Source organism: Fundulus heteroclitus, chromosome 5 (assembly GCF_011125445.2).
Source record: "Fundulus heteroclitus isolate FHET01 chromosome 5, MU-UCD_Fhet_4.1, whole genome shotgun sequence".
Lineage (NCBI taxonomy): Eukaryota > Metazoa > Chordata > Actinopteri > Cyprinodontiformes > Fundulidae > Fundulus > Fundulus heteroclitus.
The window spans coordinates 24,028,006-24,046,055 of record NC_046365.1 but is presented as its reverse complement, the minus strand read 5'-3'; the positions used below and the strand labels follow the sequence as shown (position 1 = coordinate 24,046,055).

At 40.7% G+C, this 18,050-nt stretch overlaps 1 protein-coding gene across 2 annotated transcripts in view; it reads left to right on the top strand.

The window, feature by feature from the left end:
* The window catches only part of cnnm2b (cyclin and CBS domain divalent metal cation transport mediator 2b), a 74,133-nt gene extending 56,083 nt beyond the window's left edge, over positions 1-18,050 (top strand). Inside the window, exons 3-8 of one of the 2 annotated variants that reach the window (XM_012852883.3) lie at positions 25-162; positions 2,843-3,012; positions 9,451-9,544; positions 10,161-10,223; positions 13,866-14,044; positions 16,225-18,050. In XM_012852883.3, the coding sequence (XP_012708337.3) occupies positions 25-162; positions 2,843-3,012; positions 9,451-9,544; positions 10,161-10,223; positions 13,866-14,044; positions 16,225-16,497 (917 nt within the window). In that variant the 3' untranslated portion in view covers positions 16,498-18,050. The remainder of the gene's footprint in view (positions 1-24; positions 163-2,842; positions 3,013-9,450; positions 9,545-10,160; positions 10,224-13,865; positions 14,045-16,224) is intronic. The other variant, XM_036137253.1, reaches the window with a different exon arrangement.

The following is an 18,050-nucleotide window of genomic DNA, read 5'->3' as shown; positions in this document are numbered from 1 at the left end:
TGTGTTTTCGTCCTCTCTCCGCAGCCGACAACAAGACGAAGAAGAAAATCACCCATCGGGAGAGGAAGCAGGATTTCTCGGCCTTCAAGCCCACCGACAATGAAATGAAGGTTAAAATATCACCTCAGCTTCTGCTGGCTACCCTGCGTTTCCTAGCTACAGGCAAGTGGGCTGCGTTACTGCTTGACTTCCCCCCAGTGAGCCCTCAGCCCCTCACTGTGGGGAAGGTTTGTGTGTGTCTGTGTGTGTGCAGGCTTTGAGTTTTTGGCTATAAGGGAGGTAGGAGTGAGAATGTGTGTAGAATGAGTATCTGCTGTACATGAGCCGAGGTGCGTGAAGACTCACAACAAGCGTGTTGGTATGCATGTGTGTGTGAAGAGGTGCGAGCTCGGGCTCCTTGAGCGCGCGGCACGGGATGTCCGCGCGGACCGTGGAGAGAGCCCCGGAAAAAAAAGGAAAAAAAAAGAAAAACGCAGGCGTTTATTTGCTTGCAGGTCATGCACCGAAGGTTACACATTGCAAGTCTTCGCTCGCAGCTTTTAAAAACAGCACCCTGTTTAGCTTACGCTCCTTCCTCAATGACATCACGTCCAGCATTTTTTTGGCCTATGATCGCAGTTCTCACACACAAGTCGACATGCTTGGCTGCTTAGTGGTGTAAAATGTGAAGCATTTCAGCAGCTTCCCCCCCCCCCCCCCCGTGGGGAAGTGGAACAGGCAGCAGAATGGTGGAGTTGTACTACAACGCCAGCGGCCGACGGCGCCTCGTCGCATTTTGGATTTGCCTTAGAACTTTGACCTCGCAGCTAAGCGTTGATTAAGTTTCTCTAAAGGCTATTAGGGAGTTTAGTTGCTCTCAGCGGAGCCCGCAGCCAGCTGACACACATCAGCGCCGCTGCGTTGAAGGAGCTGATTGGCCCAACAGGTGGCTGAGGCTGACCAGTTGCTGTCAGGATACATTTCTTAACTTCTGGTCCAGCTTGCCCAAAGAGACGTGTCGTTTCTTTAAAGTGGTCTCCATCAATAGTTCTCTGGACTTTAACTGCTTGTTTTACTTCTTTTTTTCAATGTAGTGCCTGGTTATTGTCAGTCAATAAGGGGATCAGAGCTGGCCATTTAATGGACCACATTCTGCAATTTAGACTGACCCACAGCGGTCAAAAGAAAACCCAGAACTGAACATTCATGAAGTACTAATTATGCTTTTATTTTGGGGGGAAAAAACTGAATATATGTTGAAGGTGAAGACTGTGAGGAAGATTAGCCCCCGTTTGTCAGTATATGCTAAAAAGAGAGTTTTCTACAATACATGGAATGCACAATATATAATCATCCTAAAAATCTGTGTTAAATATATTGCAAAGGACTGTTGGGATATGATGTTTATTTCTAATGATAGTGTATGGATGTTTTGGATGCAAATAAGACATTCAGCCTCCTGGTACTGTCCGCACACCTTATGATTGTTCACATGATGCGGTCAGAGAGAGCGTTGGAAGCAATAATCTGTTTTTTTTTTTTATTATCGTGCATCCTTGAAAAGTAAAGCGTTCGTTTGTGGTGAACAGTCTGCTGTTCAGTTTGAAATAACATGATCAGGTTTTTAGGTTTCACATGTTTCTTCTAAGATAATTATGAAGGCTGAGTATACGTAAAAAGGTGTTTTTAAAATTGTGATTTGATTTGTTGGGAGAAAAAAAAGCTAACCTAACAATCGTGGGGAGGAATAGTTTCCCCTAAACGTCATAACTGGTTATGGAATCTATGGAAGACATTATATAGATTAATTACACACTGGCAGATGTTTTCCAGCCTTTATTTCTGTTAATTATGATGATTTGCCGCTTACAGCTCATTTAAAAAATGACATTTAAGATTATAATATTTAAACCAGACCAATAAAAAAAACTAAATTTGTATTGCAGAAATGTGGCAAAAAATGTTTAATACCTGCGTAAAGGCTGTTATTTTGAAAAGATACCTGACAAACACAGCCTCTTAGGAAGACATATTCTAATGTATTTAATATGGTTATATATTAAGTGTTTAAGGTCGGCCTCAATCAGAATCAATACCAGACTTGACGAGGCAACTACAAAGCCTACCTCTTTCTTTCTTTTCTTTTTTTTTAGCTATTCAGAGGTCGACTTGCTGGTGTGTTATCTGCTAAATAACCCAGTAGTGGTTGAGCTTAATGTTCAGATCTGATGGACATAAACTCTTCTTTCAGGATTTCCAGCAGAGTTCACGATTCAACCAAATACGGCAAGTCATATAGGTGCTGAAGCACAGCAGCAGCCCCAGACCATCACACTACCACGCCCATGTTTGACTGCTGGTCAAAGCAGACATGGTGTGACAGGACTGTTTCTCATGATCCAAGCTATTTTTTTTACAAAATTTAAATCTGTTTTAAAATATAACCACTGTTTTTCTATCAGCCACGCAGGAGGTGACAGGATTCCAGCAAGTTTTTTATCATGTAAACAGACATTAAAACTTAGCAATCAATTCACTTCAAAATAAAGTGAGTTCTATTAAACCAGGCAGACTTGGATTATTGTAAAAATGTATTTATGTCTGCTCAAAACGCTCATCCTTCAAGATGTCCATGTTATACGGCTTGTCTGTTTTAAAGAAGACACTGGCCTTGTAGCTTTACCCCACTTTGGGATTCAGAACATTCAAAATCTCCAGTTTTGAATCACTACCAGCAAAATGATTGTAATTTATTTTAGTTTTTAATTAGAATAGTTGCTTCATATCCATAAAATGTGAGGTAATTTTTAAAACCTCCTCACGGTCGTCTGATGGTCTCTTTTTTGTCTGCTTGGTTCTTCAGAGGTGGAGCCGTTCTCTCCGGTGCAGATGTCAGAAAAGATCCTGCTGCGATTACTGAAGCACCCGAACGTCATCCAGGAGCTGAAATATGACGAGAATAACAAGCGGGCGGCCGAACACTACCTCTTCCACAGGAACAAGCCTGTGGATTATTTCATCCTCGTCCTGCAGGTGTGCATGCACAATGGAGCACAAAGTGGGGAATTCTCATTAAAATGTAACATGTTCGCCACTGACTTCTGTTCTATTAGCAGAAAAATAATGACTGGCCATCAGAAACAATATTTAAATTATTGAAAAAGTAACATTAAATTTGGAAAAAAAAAACATTGTCAGAGCTCTGGCCCTTTAATCAGACAATAAAACTCTATACGATGCTGCTTCCCTTACGCTTTTCACCTCCTGCGTATGAATTTTCGTTTTCTTTCTTCGACGACCTAACTTCTGTGACATGACGACAGCTGCACAAACAGCGCTACACTGCATAAGCACGGTAAACATGTTGCCGTCAGCACCACGAGCCATTGTTTTCCTCAGCCATAATGTTTTTTTCCACAGTGCAGTCATCGATCAAATAGAGCTGCACTGCATGGGTTCATTCCCACAGAGGCCAGGCATCCTTTAAGGTTGTGCATGGTACGGTTTTGGATTAAAACAAGCAGAAAGAGCAAAAACAAAAAGTTCATAAATGGTTAAAAACGTTTGGCTTCATTATTTATTTATTTTTTACATACGGCAGTATTTGCAGCCTTAAAATTTACTCTTTCTTTCTCTATATGCTTGTAAAACGGCTCAAAAGAGAAATTATATTGCACACATAGAAACAGAAATCTTGCCAGGTATCAGAAAAACTGGTCAGGGCCAATCAGAAGGAAAATCAGTCGATTCCATTTACCTGCTGTTGTGCAATAACGCCTGTTTTAAGTCATTTAATGTCCAATAAATAACTCTTGGTCTGTTAGGTATTGTCCGGTGAATATTGGACCAAACAGCTGATATCAGGAGAATAGTTGAAAGGGATGATTCGAGCACTGGTGTTCTTTTAACAGCAAACTCAGCACACATACAGAATAAAGGAGTGACAACTTCTCTTCAAGTTCAAGATTTTCTTAACAGAAATAAAATGAACATCCAGGGAACATAACTATATAATGCTGTTTATCTGGAATTAAACATATATTTCAATCAACAAATCCTCTCTACTAGGCTAGTGAAACTTAACTAAACTACTAAGCAAAATTAAGATAAAAAAGAAGCCAAGGAACTATGTATACAGAAAAGGATAAATAAAAATGGTTGAAAACCATCATGATAAGAACGGTTCAGTGAATCTTGGTTCACTGCAGATCCAAGTTAGAGAACCAAAGTTCATCTCAAAGAGAATGAGATCAAATTAGCTTTAGTAATTTAGAACAACATTTGATACGTGTTCAATCCATTCACAATGCAACTCCAGGTTAGATAAAACATTATTTGAGGAAATAACATTTTAAAGAGTGATTTACTCAGTAAAAATCAATAACCTCTAGGACACATTTTATTAAGGACCTTTCTCCTGGGAATAATTCAGACTCAGATTGGTAACTTAGGAGGCTAGAGGGCACTGTAGCACAAGACCAAGGGGAAATGACGTGTCGGGGCGCATCCTGTGGCCATTGTTTACATTAGCTTGATGAGTTAACCTGAAGTTACATGAAGCACAATTAAATTGTCATTAATATTCCCTATTAATGCTGTACTAATGCTTGTAGCACTGTCGGACGACGGCGGAGCTTATCAGGAACAAACATGTTTAAAACATGTAGATACGTTTACTAGGGCAGTAGCAGTAAGTTATTAAGAGGCTAATAGAGCTAATGCTAGCAGACATTAAGCGCTAACATAAGAAAATACTTTAAAGCCATATTTTGTTGTAATGAGCTGACCGGTAAAACACAAACATTAATTTCCTATTGGTGTATGAAACTCTTACGGTTATAAAGTTTGTCCATAAAACACAGCCAAAACACCTCAGCACGTCATGGTTTCAAGAATGCTAGCGGGTATCGCAGCCTGTCAGCTTGGTGTTTTACCTCGGTCAAACCTTAAAACAAGATAGTAAAACACATTAAAAGTAAACCCTTTTTAAATTATTAATCCCATTATGACTTTCCCTTTAAATTATCTTCCAAACCTCTGGGTTTTTGTCTAGTTGAGGCGACAGGGCAGCGGGGCTCAAAGCAGTTCGGGCCGGCTGGTCTGTGGATCCCAGCCTGGGATCAAAAGGGTCCTTCGCGGATCTCCAGTGGGCAGCACTGTGAAGGGAGGTTGCATCGTGGGGGTCTCTGCACTCCTGCAGGACTGTGGCTTGGCTCCCCAGTCAGCTTTCTCCTGCACAGCTCAGAAAGATCTTAAAAGATGGTTTCTGTAGAGGCTGATTCCTTACTCTGGATCCTGATTCTCCAGAAGACAGATTTTTAGCTCGGCTGACCTTGCATGTCTGTGGGTCTCCGAACCTCATGTTGGCATATGGTGGCTTTGTCTCCCCAGTGTAGACGTCCCTTCACGAGGTCCATGGGAATAAAAGAGAAAGTATAAGCCCGGGGAAACTTAGTTGTAAAGGTCTCACATCTCATGTTGCTTCCATCTTACAGTCTGATCTTATATTCTCTGTTGGCTGAAAGCACAACACTGTGTCACACCGTCCACCATTCCTATCGTGGTCATAACGTCTCAGAAAATGGTTTACCAGACACAAAATCCAACTTGGGGAAAACCTGTGTTTCGGGCTGAAGAGAAGAAAGGCCCAAGGATTCTGGATGGATCTAGTTGGACTGTGCAACAAAGAGTTGGTCAAAGATCCGTCTCTATATGCTCCAGCCTTGTGAAACGTTAAAGGGCAAGACGAAGTGCTACCCTGTTGCCGAAATTGGTCGTATAAAGTATCAAAAGCAGGTGCACAAACAGGTTAAGAAGTATTTTTGTTTCATTCAACTCTTTTATTATCAATCTTTTTGTCGTTTGTAACGACAGACCCACTCCATTGTTGCATCCAAGATATCTGGGTTGCATATTTCTAGAGAGAGGCTTCTTCATTCTGAGAATTGAGCTGCAGCTCTTTGGTGGAGGCGTCGCAACGCCCTGCCCCTCTTTGAAACAGCCTACTGATGAATTCAGCTCATGCAAAACATATTTGGCCAGGTCTTTTGTCTCTCACACACCTCACGATGATGAAATCAGCATGGCGTGTTCTGTCTGGGTCCAAGCATGCTGGTTCACCTCTTGGCATTTTCTTCTTGTAAGTTGATGAGATTTTACCGAGTCATTCAACACCATCTCAACATCCATTTTCCAAACCATGTTTTTCACCAGTTTTTCAGCTCACGTTGTACCTTTACAGATTTCCCCTGCTTCAGCATTTCTGTCAGGTCATCAGACAGATTTTAATGTCAGACAAAAATAACCTGGGTAAATAAAAATGTTGGTTTCAAATAATGATTTCATTGACTAGGGGAAAAGAAGCTATTCATACCAGCCTGGCTTATGTGAAAAAGTTACTGCCTCCTTATCATAATAACTAGTTGTGCCACCATTGGGGCAAACAATTGCCACCAAGTGTTTGTGATAATGGGCAATTAGTCTTTTTATATCAGCAAGGAGGAGTTTTTGCCTAGTCTTCTTTGCAGGATTGCTTTAATTTGGCCTCTGGGGGAGATTTTGAGCAAGAAGCACCTTTTAAGATCATCCCTTGGCCTATCGATGGGATTTATGTCCAGGCTTTGACTAAGGCACGCCTAAACTTTCATTTTCTCATATGATTCTTGTTTTGTTAGACTTCACAGCCTTTGACACGGTGGATTACTTTGTTCTCTTGTTCCAATCAAGCCTCTATGTCAGTATCTCTGGTGCAGCACTGAAGTGGTTCACCTCTTATCTGACAGCTAGAACTGTCTCTGTCATAATTCATAGGTTTATCTCTTCTAGTGCTGCTCTTTCATGTGGGATCCCACAAGGCTCCGTTCTTGGCCTTCTTCTATTTTCAGTTTATAAGCTGCAGCTTGGAGCTATTATAACTCTGCACAAGTTCTCCTTTCACTGCTATGCAGATGATCTAGAGATCTACTTATCTCTGTAGCCAGGTTGGAATAATGATCTCAATTCTCTACTGCATAACTGCTGTCAAACGGTTGGTAAGCCAGAATGTTTTATTTTTAAATCAACAAAAGACTGAATGTATTTTATTTGGTGTCAAAGCCACTGCAGGTGTCAGTGCTTTGACTTTCAGTCTAAAGAACACTGTTCAAAGTTTAAGGGTGATATCTAATAGGAAATTATTCACTCTATGGTCAAGATTAGATTTTTCAGCTGCATCTTTTGTCCAAAGGTGAGCCTTTTTTTTTAAATCATCCTGGCCTGGAGATGGCCCTTCATGCCTTTATTAGTTTCAGACTCATCTATTGTAATGCTCTCGATGTCGGTGTCTCCCAGACGAGGCTAAATGTCCTTCAGCTTGTCCAGAAAGCAGCCTCCTGTCTTCCCAACGTACGCACATCACCCTTGCTTCATATTCTTTGCTGACTTCCTGCTCGTGTCAGCATTGATTTTTAACTTTTGTTAGTTTTCAAATCTCTTGACAGCCTTGCACCTTCTTATTTATCTGAACTTTTAAGAGTTGTGTGCGTGGCAGGTCCTTGAGGTCATCCAATCAGCTTTTATTAGATCAGGGCAAGGATTAAATGCTGGGGTGGTCAGAGCTTTTTCAGTGGTGGCCCCCAGCCTCTGGAACCAGTTCCCTTTGGATCTTCATACCATCACAGAACCGGACCATTTCAAAAGCAAATTAAAGACTTGTTTGTTTTTGTTTTTTTGGAAAGGCTTTTTGTGTCTCTTATTGCATTCTTTTTTACTTAATTATTTTGTTTTATGTGCTCTTTTTGAGTGTTTTATTGTTATGTGCTTTAGTTTCCTTGTTTGGATGTTTTAAAACACTTCATAAGTCAACCAAAAGTCAGAGCTGGAGCTTTTTGGATCGTTGTCCTGCTGCACAACCCAAGTGTGATTGGCATTAGGTCACAAACTGATGGCTGGATGTTCTCCTTCAGGATTTTCAAGTGCAGAGGAGAACTATTGGTTCCTTCAGGTGTAGCAACTTATAGAGAACCTCAAAGCAGCAATGCAGCCCCAGACCATCACACTACCACCACCATGTTTGTGTTGGAATAATTTTTAGCTTAAAATGCTGTGTTTACGCCAGACGTAGTGGAACGCATGCCGTCCATAAGGTTCCAGATTTGCCTCATCAGTGAAATAAATGTTTTCGGGATATGGATCATCAAGATTAAGTTTGGCAAATTTGAGAAGGGCCCTTGTATTCTTTTCAACCAGCAATGGTTTTTGCCTTGGACCTGTTTTAATCGTGAACACTGACCTTGACTGATGTAAGGCCCACAGGTTCATAGCTCTCACTGTAGTTCAGTGGAGTCTCAGAGCATTTTTTTAAGTCTTTTTATTATGAAAATTAATTTTAAAACATATGTGCGACTATATACTGAAAACATAAAATACAAAAAAAAAACAAGTCATCCTGCTTACATAAAGAAAATAAACATAAATCAAAAACGTGCTCATAGGGGTTCGTCAACACCCTGTTGAAAGAACTAAAAAAACACATTAACAAAACGGATATATTTATTTCTCCAGTAGAGTCCAACTTCTCAAATTCCCGGCAGTCTCGAAGTGATCCAAAGTAATTAATACAGTCCTGCAATGTTCTTTCATTAGTCGGTCCACAGTTTTTCCTACACAGAGTTGAAAATTCCTGCGGATGTAAATTGAATGTCTTGCCAGTGAGAGCATTATGTTGCACACAATATGTTGATGATGATTTATTGCTTGTTTCTGTTTTGTTGGTCCAAAAAGTCTTAGCCAGTCGCCTTGTTGTCCTTCCTCCAGCACGACTGAGCAAAGCATTAGTAATGGCTTCATAACTCTTTCTGGAAGATGACTATCCAAACTATGTGTATGTCTGTTCTTGAATTTATTTAGATCAGGACATCTACTGTTGCTTTATCGAATCAATTAGCCTACTTCACGTCGTTAAACAAGTCCTGTTTAAGGGATTTCTTAATTGTGCTAATCTTTAAGTAATTAAACCAGAAAAGTTCAACTCAATTTCTCAACTAAATGTGAAACTGAGACTGAAAATTATTTCAAAACCGTATTTTGTATTTATTCAGACTTTTTTCACCTCAAAAAAAAAGTAAAACTAGCAGAAATCTGTAAGGGTTAAATGTTTTCTTCCAATATTGGTTCGCCAAATTTCAGTCTGTGTGTAACAATCAGTTTCGTTCAGTCCTGAATGACAGTGGAGACTCCGGGCCGGTAGCGTGAGCATATAAAAACATGTTTACAGATCATTTTCTTTCACCGAGAGCACATCTGGTCTATTGGGTGACATATCAAAAGGGAAATCTGACTTTTTGTTTTGTTTTTCTCTGAAGGCTTTTGTACTGCATTCAGAGCCGCTCTATGTTTTTGATCAGCTTGTAAGCGTTTAAACATGATCATATACATACAGCACAGGGGAGTGTTTTAGCTGTAACCAATTAACCTCTTTTTTCATCCTCATAGGGGAAAGTGGAGGTGGAGGCAGGAAAAGAGGGGATGAAGTTTGAAGCAGGACCGTTCTCCTTCTACGGGATGATGGCTCTGACAGTGTCACCAGGTAAGATCTCCAGGTTTTAGTCCCAACGTTAATGGATTATCAGGAGAAAAACGTTATGATTAAAATCAGCCGTCACCTTCTCCATGGTGGACCCTGGTAGCTTTGGGAATTATTATCAATTTGAGATCATACTCTATTTGTCTTTTTTAGGTTTATTCTAAGTGACAAAAAAAAGCTTCCTGTTTCCAAGCAACGACCCAATTACTGAGCTGAAAGTGCTGGTTTTAAAGAGCCAGCATGACGTCATCAACAAACGTCATGAGAGAAGATCAGCTGGTGATGGACTCAGTCCTCCCAGTTCATTCATAAACTTCTCAGACTACTATTTTCAGATTTCCTCTGTGGTTCAATTTTTTCCGGTGTTAGGACTGGAGAGACACCTGGTGGTAAAAGGGTGGAACATCCCTTCTGGTCCTAACTTAAATCAAACCAAACACTCCACTATGGTGTCAGACCTCCTTATCTGAAAACTAATTGCTCCTGATGGACTCTTTCGTTACGGTTGAAATGGTTTGTTTGAGAGCTATTGTTTTTTTTTTCTGCACTATTAACAATCTTTTTTTTCTTTTCTTTGGCTTTTTCCTCTTCGTGTTGTCTGATCTTCCTCCTTCCCAAGTGCCGCTGTCCCTGTCTCGTACGTTTGCAGTCAGTAGAGCAGAGTCGTTAGCAGGATCTCCAGGTATGTTGGTTCTTTTCTCTCCTTTTCACAACCACTGCTTCTATCTCATGCTACTAGCTAACAGAGTTCCTACACTGTCCTGGAAAATCTGGTGTTTGATTTAAGTGCTTTCCACGTTTGATTACGTATGGACAAAAATTACATTCCAGAAATATCACCTGGTACAGATTTTCTGATTATTGTGCCAGTTCTTCCTTCATTGTGTATTTTCTTCCCTACTTTAATACTTCCCTGTGTCTTTTATTCTTTCCTTGTGTCCTATCATACTTTGTTCTATGCATGGTTGGTTTCTTCCTTCCCTCCCTACTTCCTTCCTTCATTCCTTCCTTGCTTACTTCCTCTCTCTTTCTTTTTATCATATGTCACCTTTGTTCCTTAAGTCCTATGTACCTTCCTTCCTTCCTTCCTTCCTTCCTTCCTTCCTTCCTTCCTTCCTTCCTTCCTTCCTTCCTTCCTTCCTTCCTTCCTTCCTTCCTTCCTTCCTTCCTTCCTTCCACCCTTCCTTCCTTCCTCTCTCTTTCTTTTTATCCTATGTCACCTTTGTTCCTTCCTTCCTTGCTTCCTTCCTTCCTTGCTTCCTTGCTTCCTTCCTTGCTTCTTTCCTTCCTTCCTCGCTTACTTCCTCTCTCTTTCTTTTTATCCTATGTCTTAGCAATCCTTGTCTCTTTCATTCTTATTTTATTTCCTTTGTTCCTTAAGTCCTATGTACCTCCCTTCCTCCCTTCCGTGTGTCCTTCCTTCCTTCCTTCCTTCCTTCCTTCCTTCCTTCCTGCCTTCCTGCCTTCCTTCCTTCCTTCCTTCCTTCCTTCCTTCCTTCCTTCCTCCTATTCTCTGTTTTTTCCAGGTTCCATATTTAAAGCCTGAAAATCTGTAGAAACATCTGCCATAAATGTATGGTGAAGTATTTTATATTTTAAAATGAACCTGAAGCAGCGATCTAAAATGCCAGGAGCTATTGAGTTTTTGCTTGAAAACCTTGTAGGAAGGGGAATTAATAGAAAAGCTTGAAAGTCAACCACTGCTGAAAGTGTGTGCTTTCATTATGTTGATCCGTGTTGTGGTGTTGAGTGCTTGCGTGTTTGTCCCACTACGAAACATGCTGTTAAAAAAGAAACAAGGAAGCAAAGAGGAAAACACATTCAGACTTAACGCCCTTGTCCCCTGAGCCATAAGTCAAGTGTCTGAATGGGGGTTTCAGACCGGAGGCCCCCAGAGTGGAGCCAGGCTCCGCCCCACTCGCCCCTGACCTTTAACCCTCCCACTGCATAAACAAGACCTGCAGCTACAGCCCCCTGCTGGACACCGCTGAGCGCACATACAGGGACACAGGCTTCCACATACGAACGTCCACATGTGCAGGCCCATGTTCACAGAGCCCCTCCACACATACCCACAGACGGGCTGCCTTCGTCTTTCTGTCTGGAACAAAAACAGCCACATTGTGCCTCTTTACGTTTTTTTTTTCCAACTATTTCTGTGCCGAGCTTCACTCAGCGGCAAGTGTGTTCCCTTGAAGCGGCACGCCACCTTTTCATGTGTTGACCTGGCTCCAGCATTACCTAGAAAGTGGAGTACTAATCCACAAGAGTTCACATGCCGGGGTCTTTGGTCCTCTGCTCTCAGCACACACACACACACACACCCTGATGTGGGATTAGGGACATTCCAGTCCATGTAGTAGTATTAGAGCTGGCCAAGCCGTTTTGACTTTGTTGTGTGTGATTTCCACTTCTTTAAGGAGTGGAAAACATAATCTGGCTTTAATTAAAAATTAGAGGGCAAAAAAACCCCAAAACAGAACAAATCTTCTGCATGGTGGCACATGAAAAGCAGCAGCAGCATCACTGGACAGCAAGGTCTATTGGACAAATGATATTTCCATACATCACAGCAAGCCTCTGTGCTGATATATATATAACATCTGACCAACGCTCTGCTTCAGAATTACTGCTGACTGGTACAGAATTCACATGACTTAGTGGCGTCTCTGTTTACTTTAGAAAGATGAGGGTGAAAGTGGTTTAAAAACGTTGATTGAGGTTTTAATTTACCTATAACGTCGTTTTTTTCTGTTTCCTCCTTTTCTGTCTCATATCCTCTACAATTTAAATGCAAAATAAAATAATTTGGAGAGAAAATAAAAAAAGAAAAATGGAAAAGCTTTGATAACCCAGGTGCAGAAGTGTGTACTATACACCCTTACAAATACTGAGCTGAAGCGCGATCTGACTCAATTTCAGCATTTAGCCTTCCTGTATAGGTTTTTTATCACATCTTGTTCTATTTTTTTATATACTATTTTTTTATATACTCGCAGCAGACAAAGGGTCTGCTGCGAGTATATAAAAAAATAGTTTAAAAGACAGAAATGTTGAAAATGTCAGAAAGATCTACTAAAAGAGCTGAACTTTATTTCACGTCCTGTCTATACACTTTTGAGATCCACTGTATGTATGATTAAGCCAGTAGTTCTCAAAGGTTTTCTATTGCACCCCCCTTTGGAGAAGAAAAAGACTTCAGGACACCCCCCATCCCTACAAAATGGGTCAAAATTTTTACTTTTATCGTTTTCTGTTTCAATGCATTACCCAGAATCCCTTTTAAAATGTATAACATATATATGGGTTCATTTCTCGCATAAAACAATGTTTTTTAACACCAACAATGTTTAAAAATTACCAACTTTTTTAACAATATAATATTAACAACAATATATTTAATTATAATTAATTTTAGCCCAACTCATACCTGCAGTCAACTTTTAACTACACTGCAAAAATGGATCTAAAAAAAAAAGTAAAATGTTCTTAAAATTTGTGTTTTTGTCCTAGATTTGAGCAGGTAAATAATATTATCTGCCAATGGAATGAGTATTTTGACCCCTAAAATAAGATAATTAGACATCCTGCACTTGAAATAAGATGATGCAAATGAGTTGTTTCTATTTTAAGTGCAAAAATATTATTCAAAAATATTATTCCAGATCATCTTATTTACCTGCTCAAATCAAGGACAGATACGCTCATGTTAAGAAAATATTACTTATTTTTAGTTCCGTTTTTGCAGTGTAGCTATAAAGTTAATATGGCAAAAAATAATATCAAGCCATTAATATTAAAGACAAACTTTGTACTTTTTATAGGAGTTTATTAATAGTATTCAACATCCCACTGACCACAGGTACAGACCAAACAGCAGCGCTCCTGTTGTCACATTTAGAATGACTTAGAAGGCTTTCTGGACAAGAAGAGGCCCACTTTTGAGAAGCAAAGGATTAAACCCACAGTTTCTGTCTTTCACCTTTTGAACCTCACATGTAGCCTTGTTTAGTCTCTGTAATAAAACTAACAACTTGTTTGAATCCAATCTGTGTTTCTTTGAGTAAAATAACAATAAGTGTCGAATTAGTCCATTGATAGAGAAAATGTACTAGAGAGTTTTTAAAAAAAAAATTGTGGCAATAATCAGTCATTCCTGCTCTGATACTGTTACTAATCTTTATTTTTAATTCCCTGCGTAACAAAAATGTTACTCTTTCAGTGTTCTCATTGAGAAGTACCGTAGTGAGTGGTGGTTTTTTGGACTTTTTCACTGGGTTTCAGTGTTTTGACCATCTCGTCCCCACCTCTTACCTACTCACAGAGAATAAGTCCCCTCCGCGGTCATTTGGCCTGAACCACTCAGATTCCCTGAACAGGAGCGATCGCATAGAGGCCATCACGCCGACGCTCGGCAGCAGCAACAACCAGCTCAACTCCTTCCTCCACATCTACGTCCCCGATTATTCTGTCCGGGCGCGATCGGACCTGCAGTATATCAAGGTGAGAATAACTGTGAGGATCTGGCCCCGGAGAACACAGAGAGCATGCATGGCTGTGTGTATGAACGAAATAATCCAAACCTGATTATTAATAATTAACTGCTTTAAAAAAATATGTGTTTGTCACAACAATCATTGTTTTGCTTGTAGGCCCAAGAGTCACATTTTCGTCTCATCTGACCAGAGTCCCCAACATGCAAGCACACTTTAATTCAAACCTTCTATGGATTTATTCTTACCACATTTCTATAAAAGCTAGGTTTGTGGAGTGCACATGCACATACATACTTTTCCATAACATTTGCAGATTTAGAGTTTATTAATATATCCTATTATTGTCATTAAGCCAATAAGCTTGTCTATATTTAGAAATCACACTGGTGTCTACTTAAAAAGATAAGAATGTAAAAGTAGTGTCTTGAGAATAAAAACATTTTTTATTTACATTTAAATTTACAGTTTCCTTCTCAATAATTAATGGAACAATGTCATAATATACTAAACTAGCCCTAAGCTTAAACCTAAGCTTTTGCCCAATTAGCATTGTGTGGACCTCGCAAAATGTCTTCACAATGCCAATTGTCCACACATTGGTCTACTGTGAAGTTTTGGTCCTTACAATGATAGACACACACACACATTTATATATATGAAGTGCAGAGAGAGATGGATGGATGGATGGATGGATGGATGGATGGATGGATGTGTGCACAAGAGTGGAATCAGAAGCTGCATGCCAATTCATCAAGACACCCCATTATTTAGCTAACACTAATTACCACTAAAGTCAACAATCCATCAGTGTTTGACTGAGAGTGTTTCCATCACTCTACTGAGCAAAAAGACACACATACAACCTTTATTAACTAATGTTATGGCTAATCATGTAATCCGCTAAAAATGTATTATTTTAAAGTGTTTTAAAGTTTGATAATTTCTATACAGAAGAAACTATACATATATATATATATATATATATATATATATATATATATATATATATATATATATATATATATATATATATATATTTAAGGGAATTCACACAAACCCTTTTGAGCGTAACACCTGATGATGTCATTATCTCCTCGAAGTTTTGGAGACTCCATGATGCCTCCTGCTGGGATTAAGAGTTACTTTGAGTGGACCTAAAGAACATTTTGAAGAGACCTGGAGAAGAACAGTTAAAGTAGGTGAAAGGTCATATCTGAGGTGTTTGGGTGCACTACGTCAATAAAAGTGTGGAAAATTAAACAAAAGAATAAAAGTGAAACCCAGACACAACCACTGCTGTGAACCGTTCTGATGAACAGGAGGACGTCTAATGGCCAGCGGGTGGCATGTCCACAGTGGGTGGCATGTCCACAGTGGGTGGCATGTCCACAGCGGGTGGCATGTCCACAGCGGGTGGCATGTCCACAGCGATCGTAGGGCCGATTTTCTGCTTGAGCTGGCGGAGCTGTGATTTGATTGGCGTCTCCTTCAGGCATTGGGAAGAACTGCCTTGTCAACGTAGTTATCTATGCTTTCAATTTCTTTTCTGCTGCCAGGTACAGGTGGCTAGGCTTATCTTTGGCTGGGGTACAGTCACAAGGTACTCAAACAGCCGACTGCACCTAATTTGGATCCAAGATGTCTTTGAAGTTGCAATCTTTCACTCAGCCAAATGAGATCATGGCGTTAACATGTGCGTAGGACACGTGTTTAATATGAACGCACCACTAGTCAGTTCATAAGAGAGTGAATCGGGCTGAATGTGACACATTCACCTGGCTGCTTTATTGAGTCTGCGGTGTAATCGATGCATTAGTGAGAGAACACGTGCTAACTTCAGTATTTATAACTTTCTTAACCTCAGAAAACATTATGCCTCTAAAAAAAAGATCTGTGCAGTTGCACCAGCAGATGCCTTTCCTCTTCTCCCATGCAGGTGCACAACACTGGTGTCATTTCAACGTGACGCCAGAGGGGGCAGACATCAGCAAAAATCCTGGAACTTACGCTATGCTCCTTTAATTTAATATACTTTTTTTATGTCCAATTTATACACAGTTCTACATTGAAATATCCTCCATGACTTGAGTTGGTGCTAACCTGATTATCAGAAATGCTTCACAAACATGTCCAGTAACTTTTCCTGTTCAGACAGGTAACTACGACCCTAACCTTTGTGCTCTCCAGGTAACGCGACAACAGTACCAGAACGCCGTGATGGCGTCAAGGATGGACAAGACCCCTCAGTCCACCGACAGCGAGTTCACCAAGATCGAGCTCACGCTAACGGAGCTTCACGACGGAGTGGAGACCCCGACCATTGTTACCACCGCAGCAAGTACCTCCCCCGCCGTGGCCCTCGCCATGGCCAACGAAACGTCCCACCTGCTGATCCAGCAGCAGAACTGTGTGGGCCTGAGCCGGAGCAACCACAGCGCCCACAACGAAGGACCCATCTAGCCCTCGCCCCCCTGCTGCGTCCGGCGGAGATAGAGACCCTCCACCTTGTCCCCCTGGGCACGCATGGAGCAGTGGCGTTAAGTGGAGAGGAGGTGAAGTGGGCGGAGTAAGGGTTCTCTGCTCCAACCTGAAGCCCCACCCACCCCGTTCAGTCAGCGAGACCTTTCCATTACGTGGGGGTGGGGTGGCAGATGGGATGATGGGTGCTGAAAAGTCCCAAGCCCCAGAGCTCCCCGCTGTACTGACAGAACCAGTGAAAATAGTTTCTTGTACGGTGATAATCCGTCCTTTTCATAGAGGCGACTCATACCGGAGGACCACGGAGTGCAGGGCGGTAACACAAAGCTTGCTGGACTTTCTCCTCAGGCCAAAGACTTTGGTCCCCCCCCCCCCCCAAAAAAAAAGAACAAAAACAAAATACCCCCACCCCCCCACCGACCCGTCCCACAGCAACTCAGAAACCAACCCTCCGCTCCGGTGCATCCTTCAGGGAGGCTCAGGCGTCTGTTGCTCCCATCAGACTCTCACACAGAGCCGACGGTTCGTCACAAACTGCACCAAAAGAAACCGTTAAACCCGAGAACCAAGAATGTTTTCTTCTTGTATTTATTTATTTTATAATATTGTTTGTATATATGTACTCATGGAGAGGTGATAATGAACAAAAAGCATGCGTTCCCAGATCATGCTGCGTATATATGAACATCCACTCATGTATATGAGGAGGTGAGGGTCTTTTACAGAAACACTATGTACATTACAGATCTTATTATTTTTACTATTATCCTAAATCAGGCTTATAGTATTTTTTTCACCTTAAAAAAAAAAAAATCACACTATTGCCTTGAAGAGAACGTATATAATTAGTTACTTTAACAACGTGCAATGAACCCTGATTTATTTAAGAGATGATTATAAGAGAAGATAATAAAGTGTATTATAAATTGACAGATATATTTTTATGTTTGTGCTGTCTGTATATTTGTTTCTGAGACGTGCTTAACTGCAGCCATGTGGTGTGTCTCTTTGTCTGGGTCTCCGTCACGTTTTTTTTTTTTTTAAAAACCTCAAGCACGTCCGGCTCATGCGATGCCTTAACCAGTTACTGCAGCATATTTTGGGCGAGGGGGTGGTGCGGGTGAAAGTGCCAACAGATAAAGGTGTCTATGCATGTGAGGTTGTGTGTTTTTGTATGCCTTTTGTTCAAACGTCACGCATAGTCAAACATGAGAACTGCACAGTATTAATGACCTCGTCCTAACACGTCAGAAAGAGCAACCTCCACATTAAATGATGCACAGCTAACGCTTCTCCGCTGTTTTTCTTATGAATGTTTTCTTTTTATCCTGGTATTTTAGTTTTTTTTTTTTTGTTTGTTTTGTTTTATTTTTTGGGACAATGTGACAGAGACCAGGCTTTGATTCACTGTTTTGACTTCCCTACAGAATGTAGTTCATAACCCGAGCTTATTAATTACTGAGTTGATACAGATCAGATTTTAAGATGTTCTTCAACAATGCTGGCTGCTATTAAAGAGAGATATTTATACATTG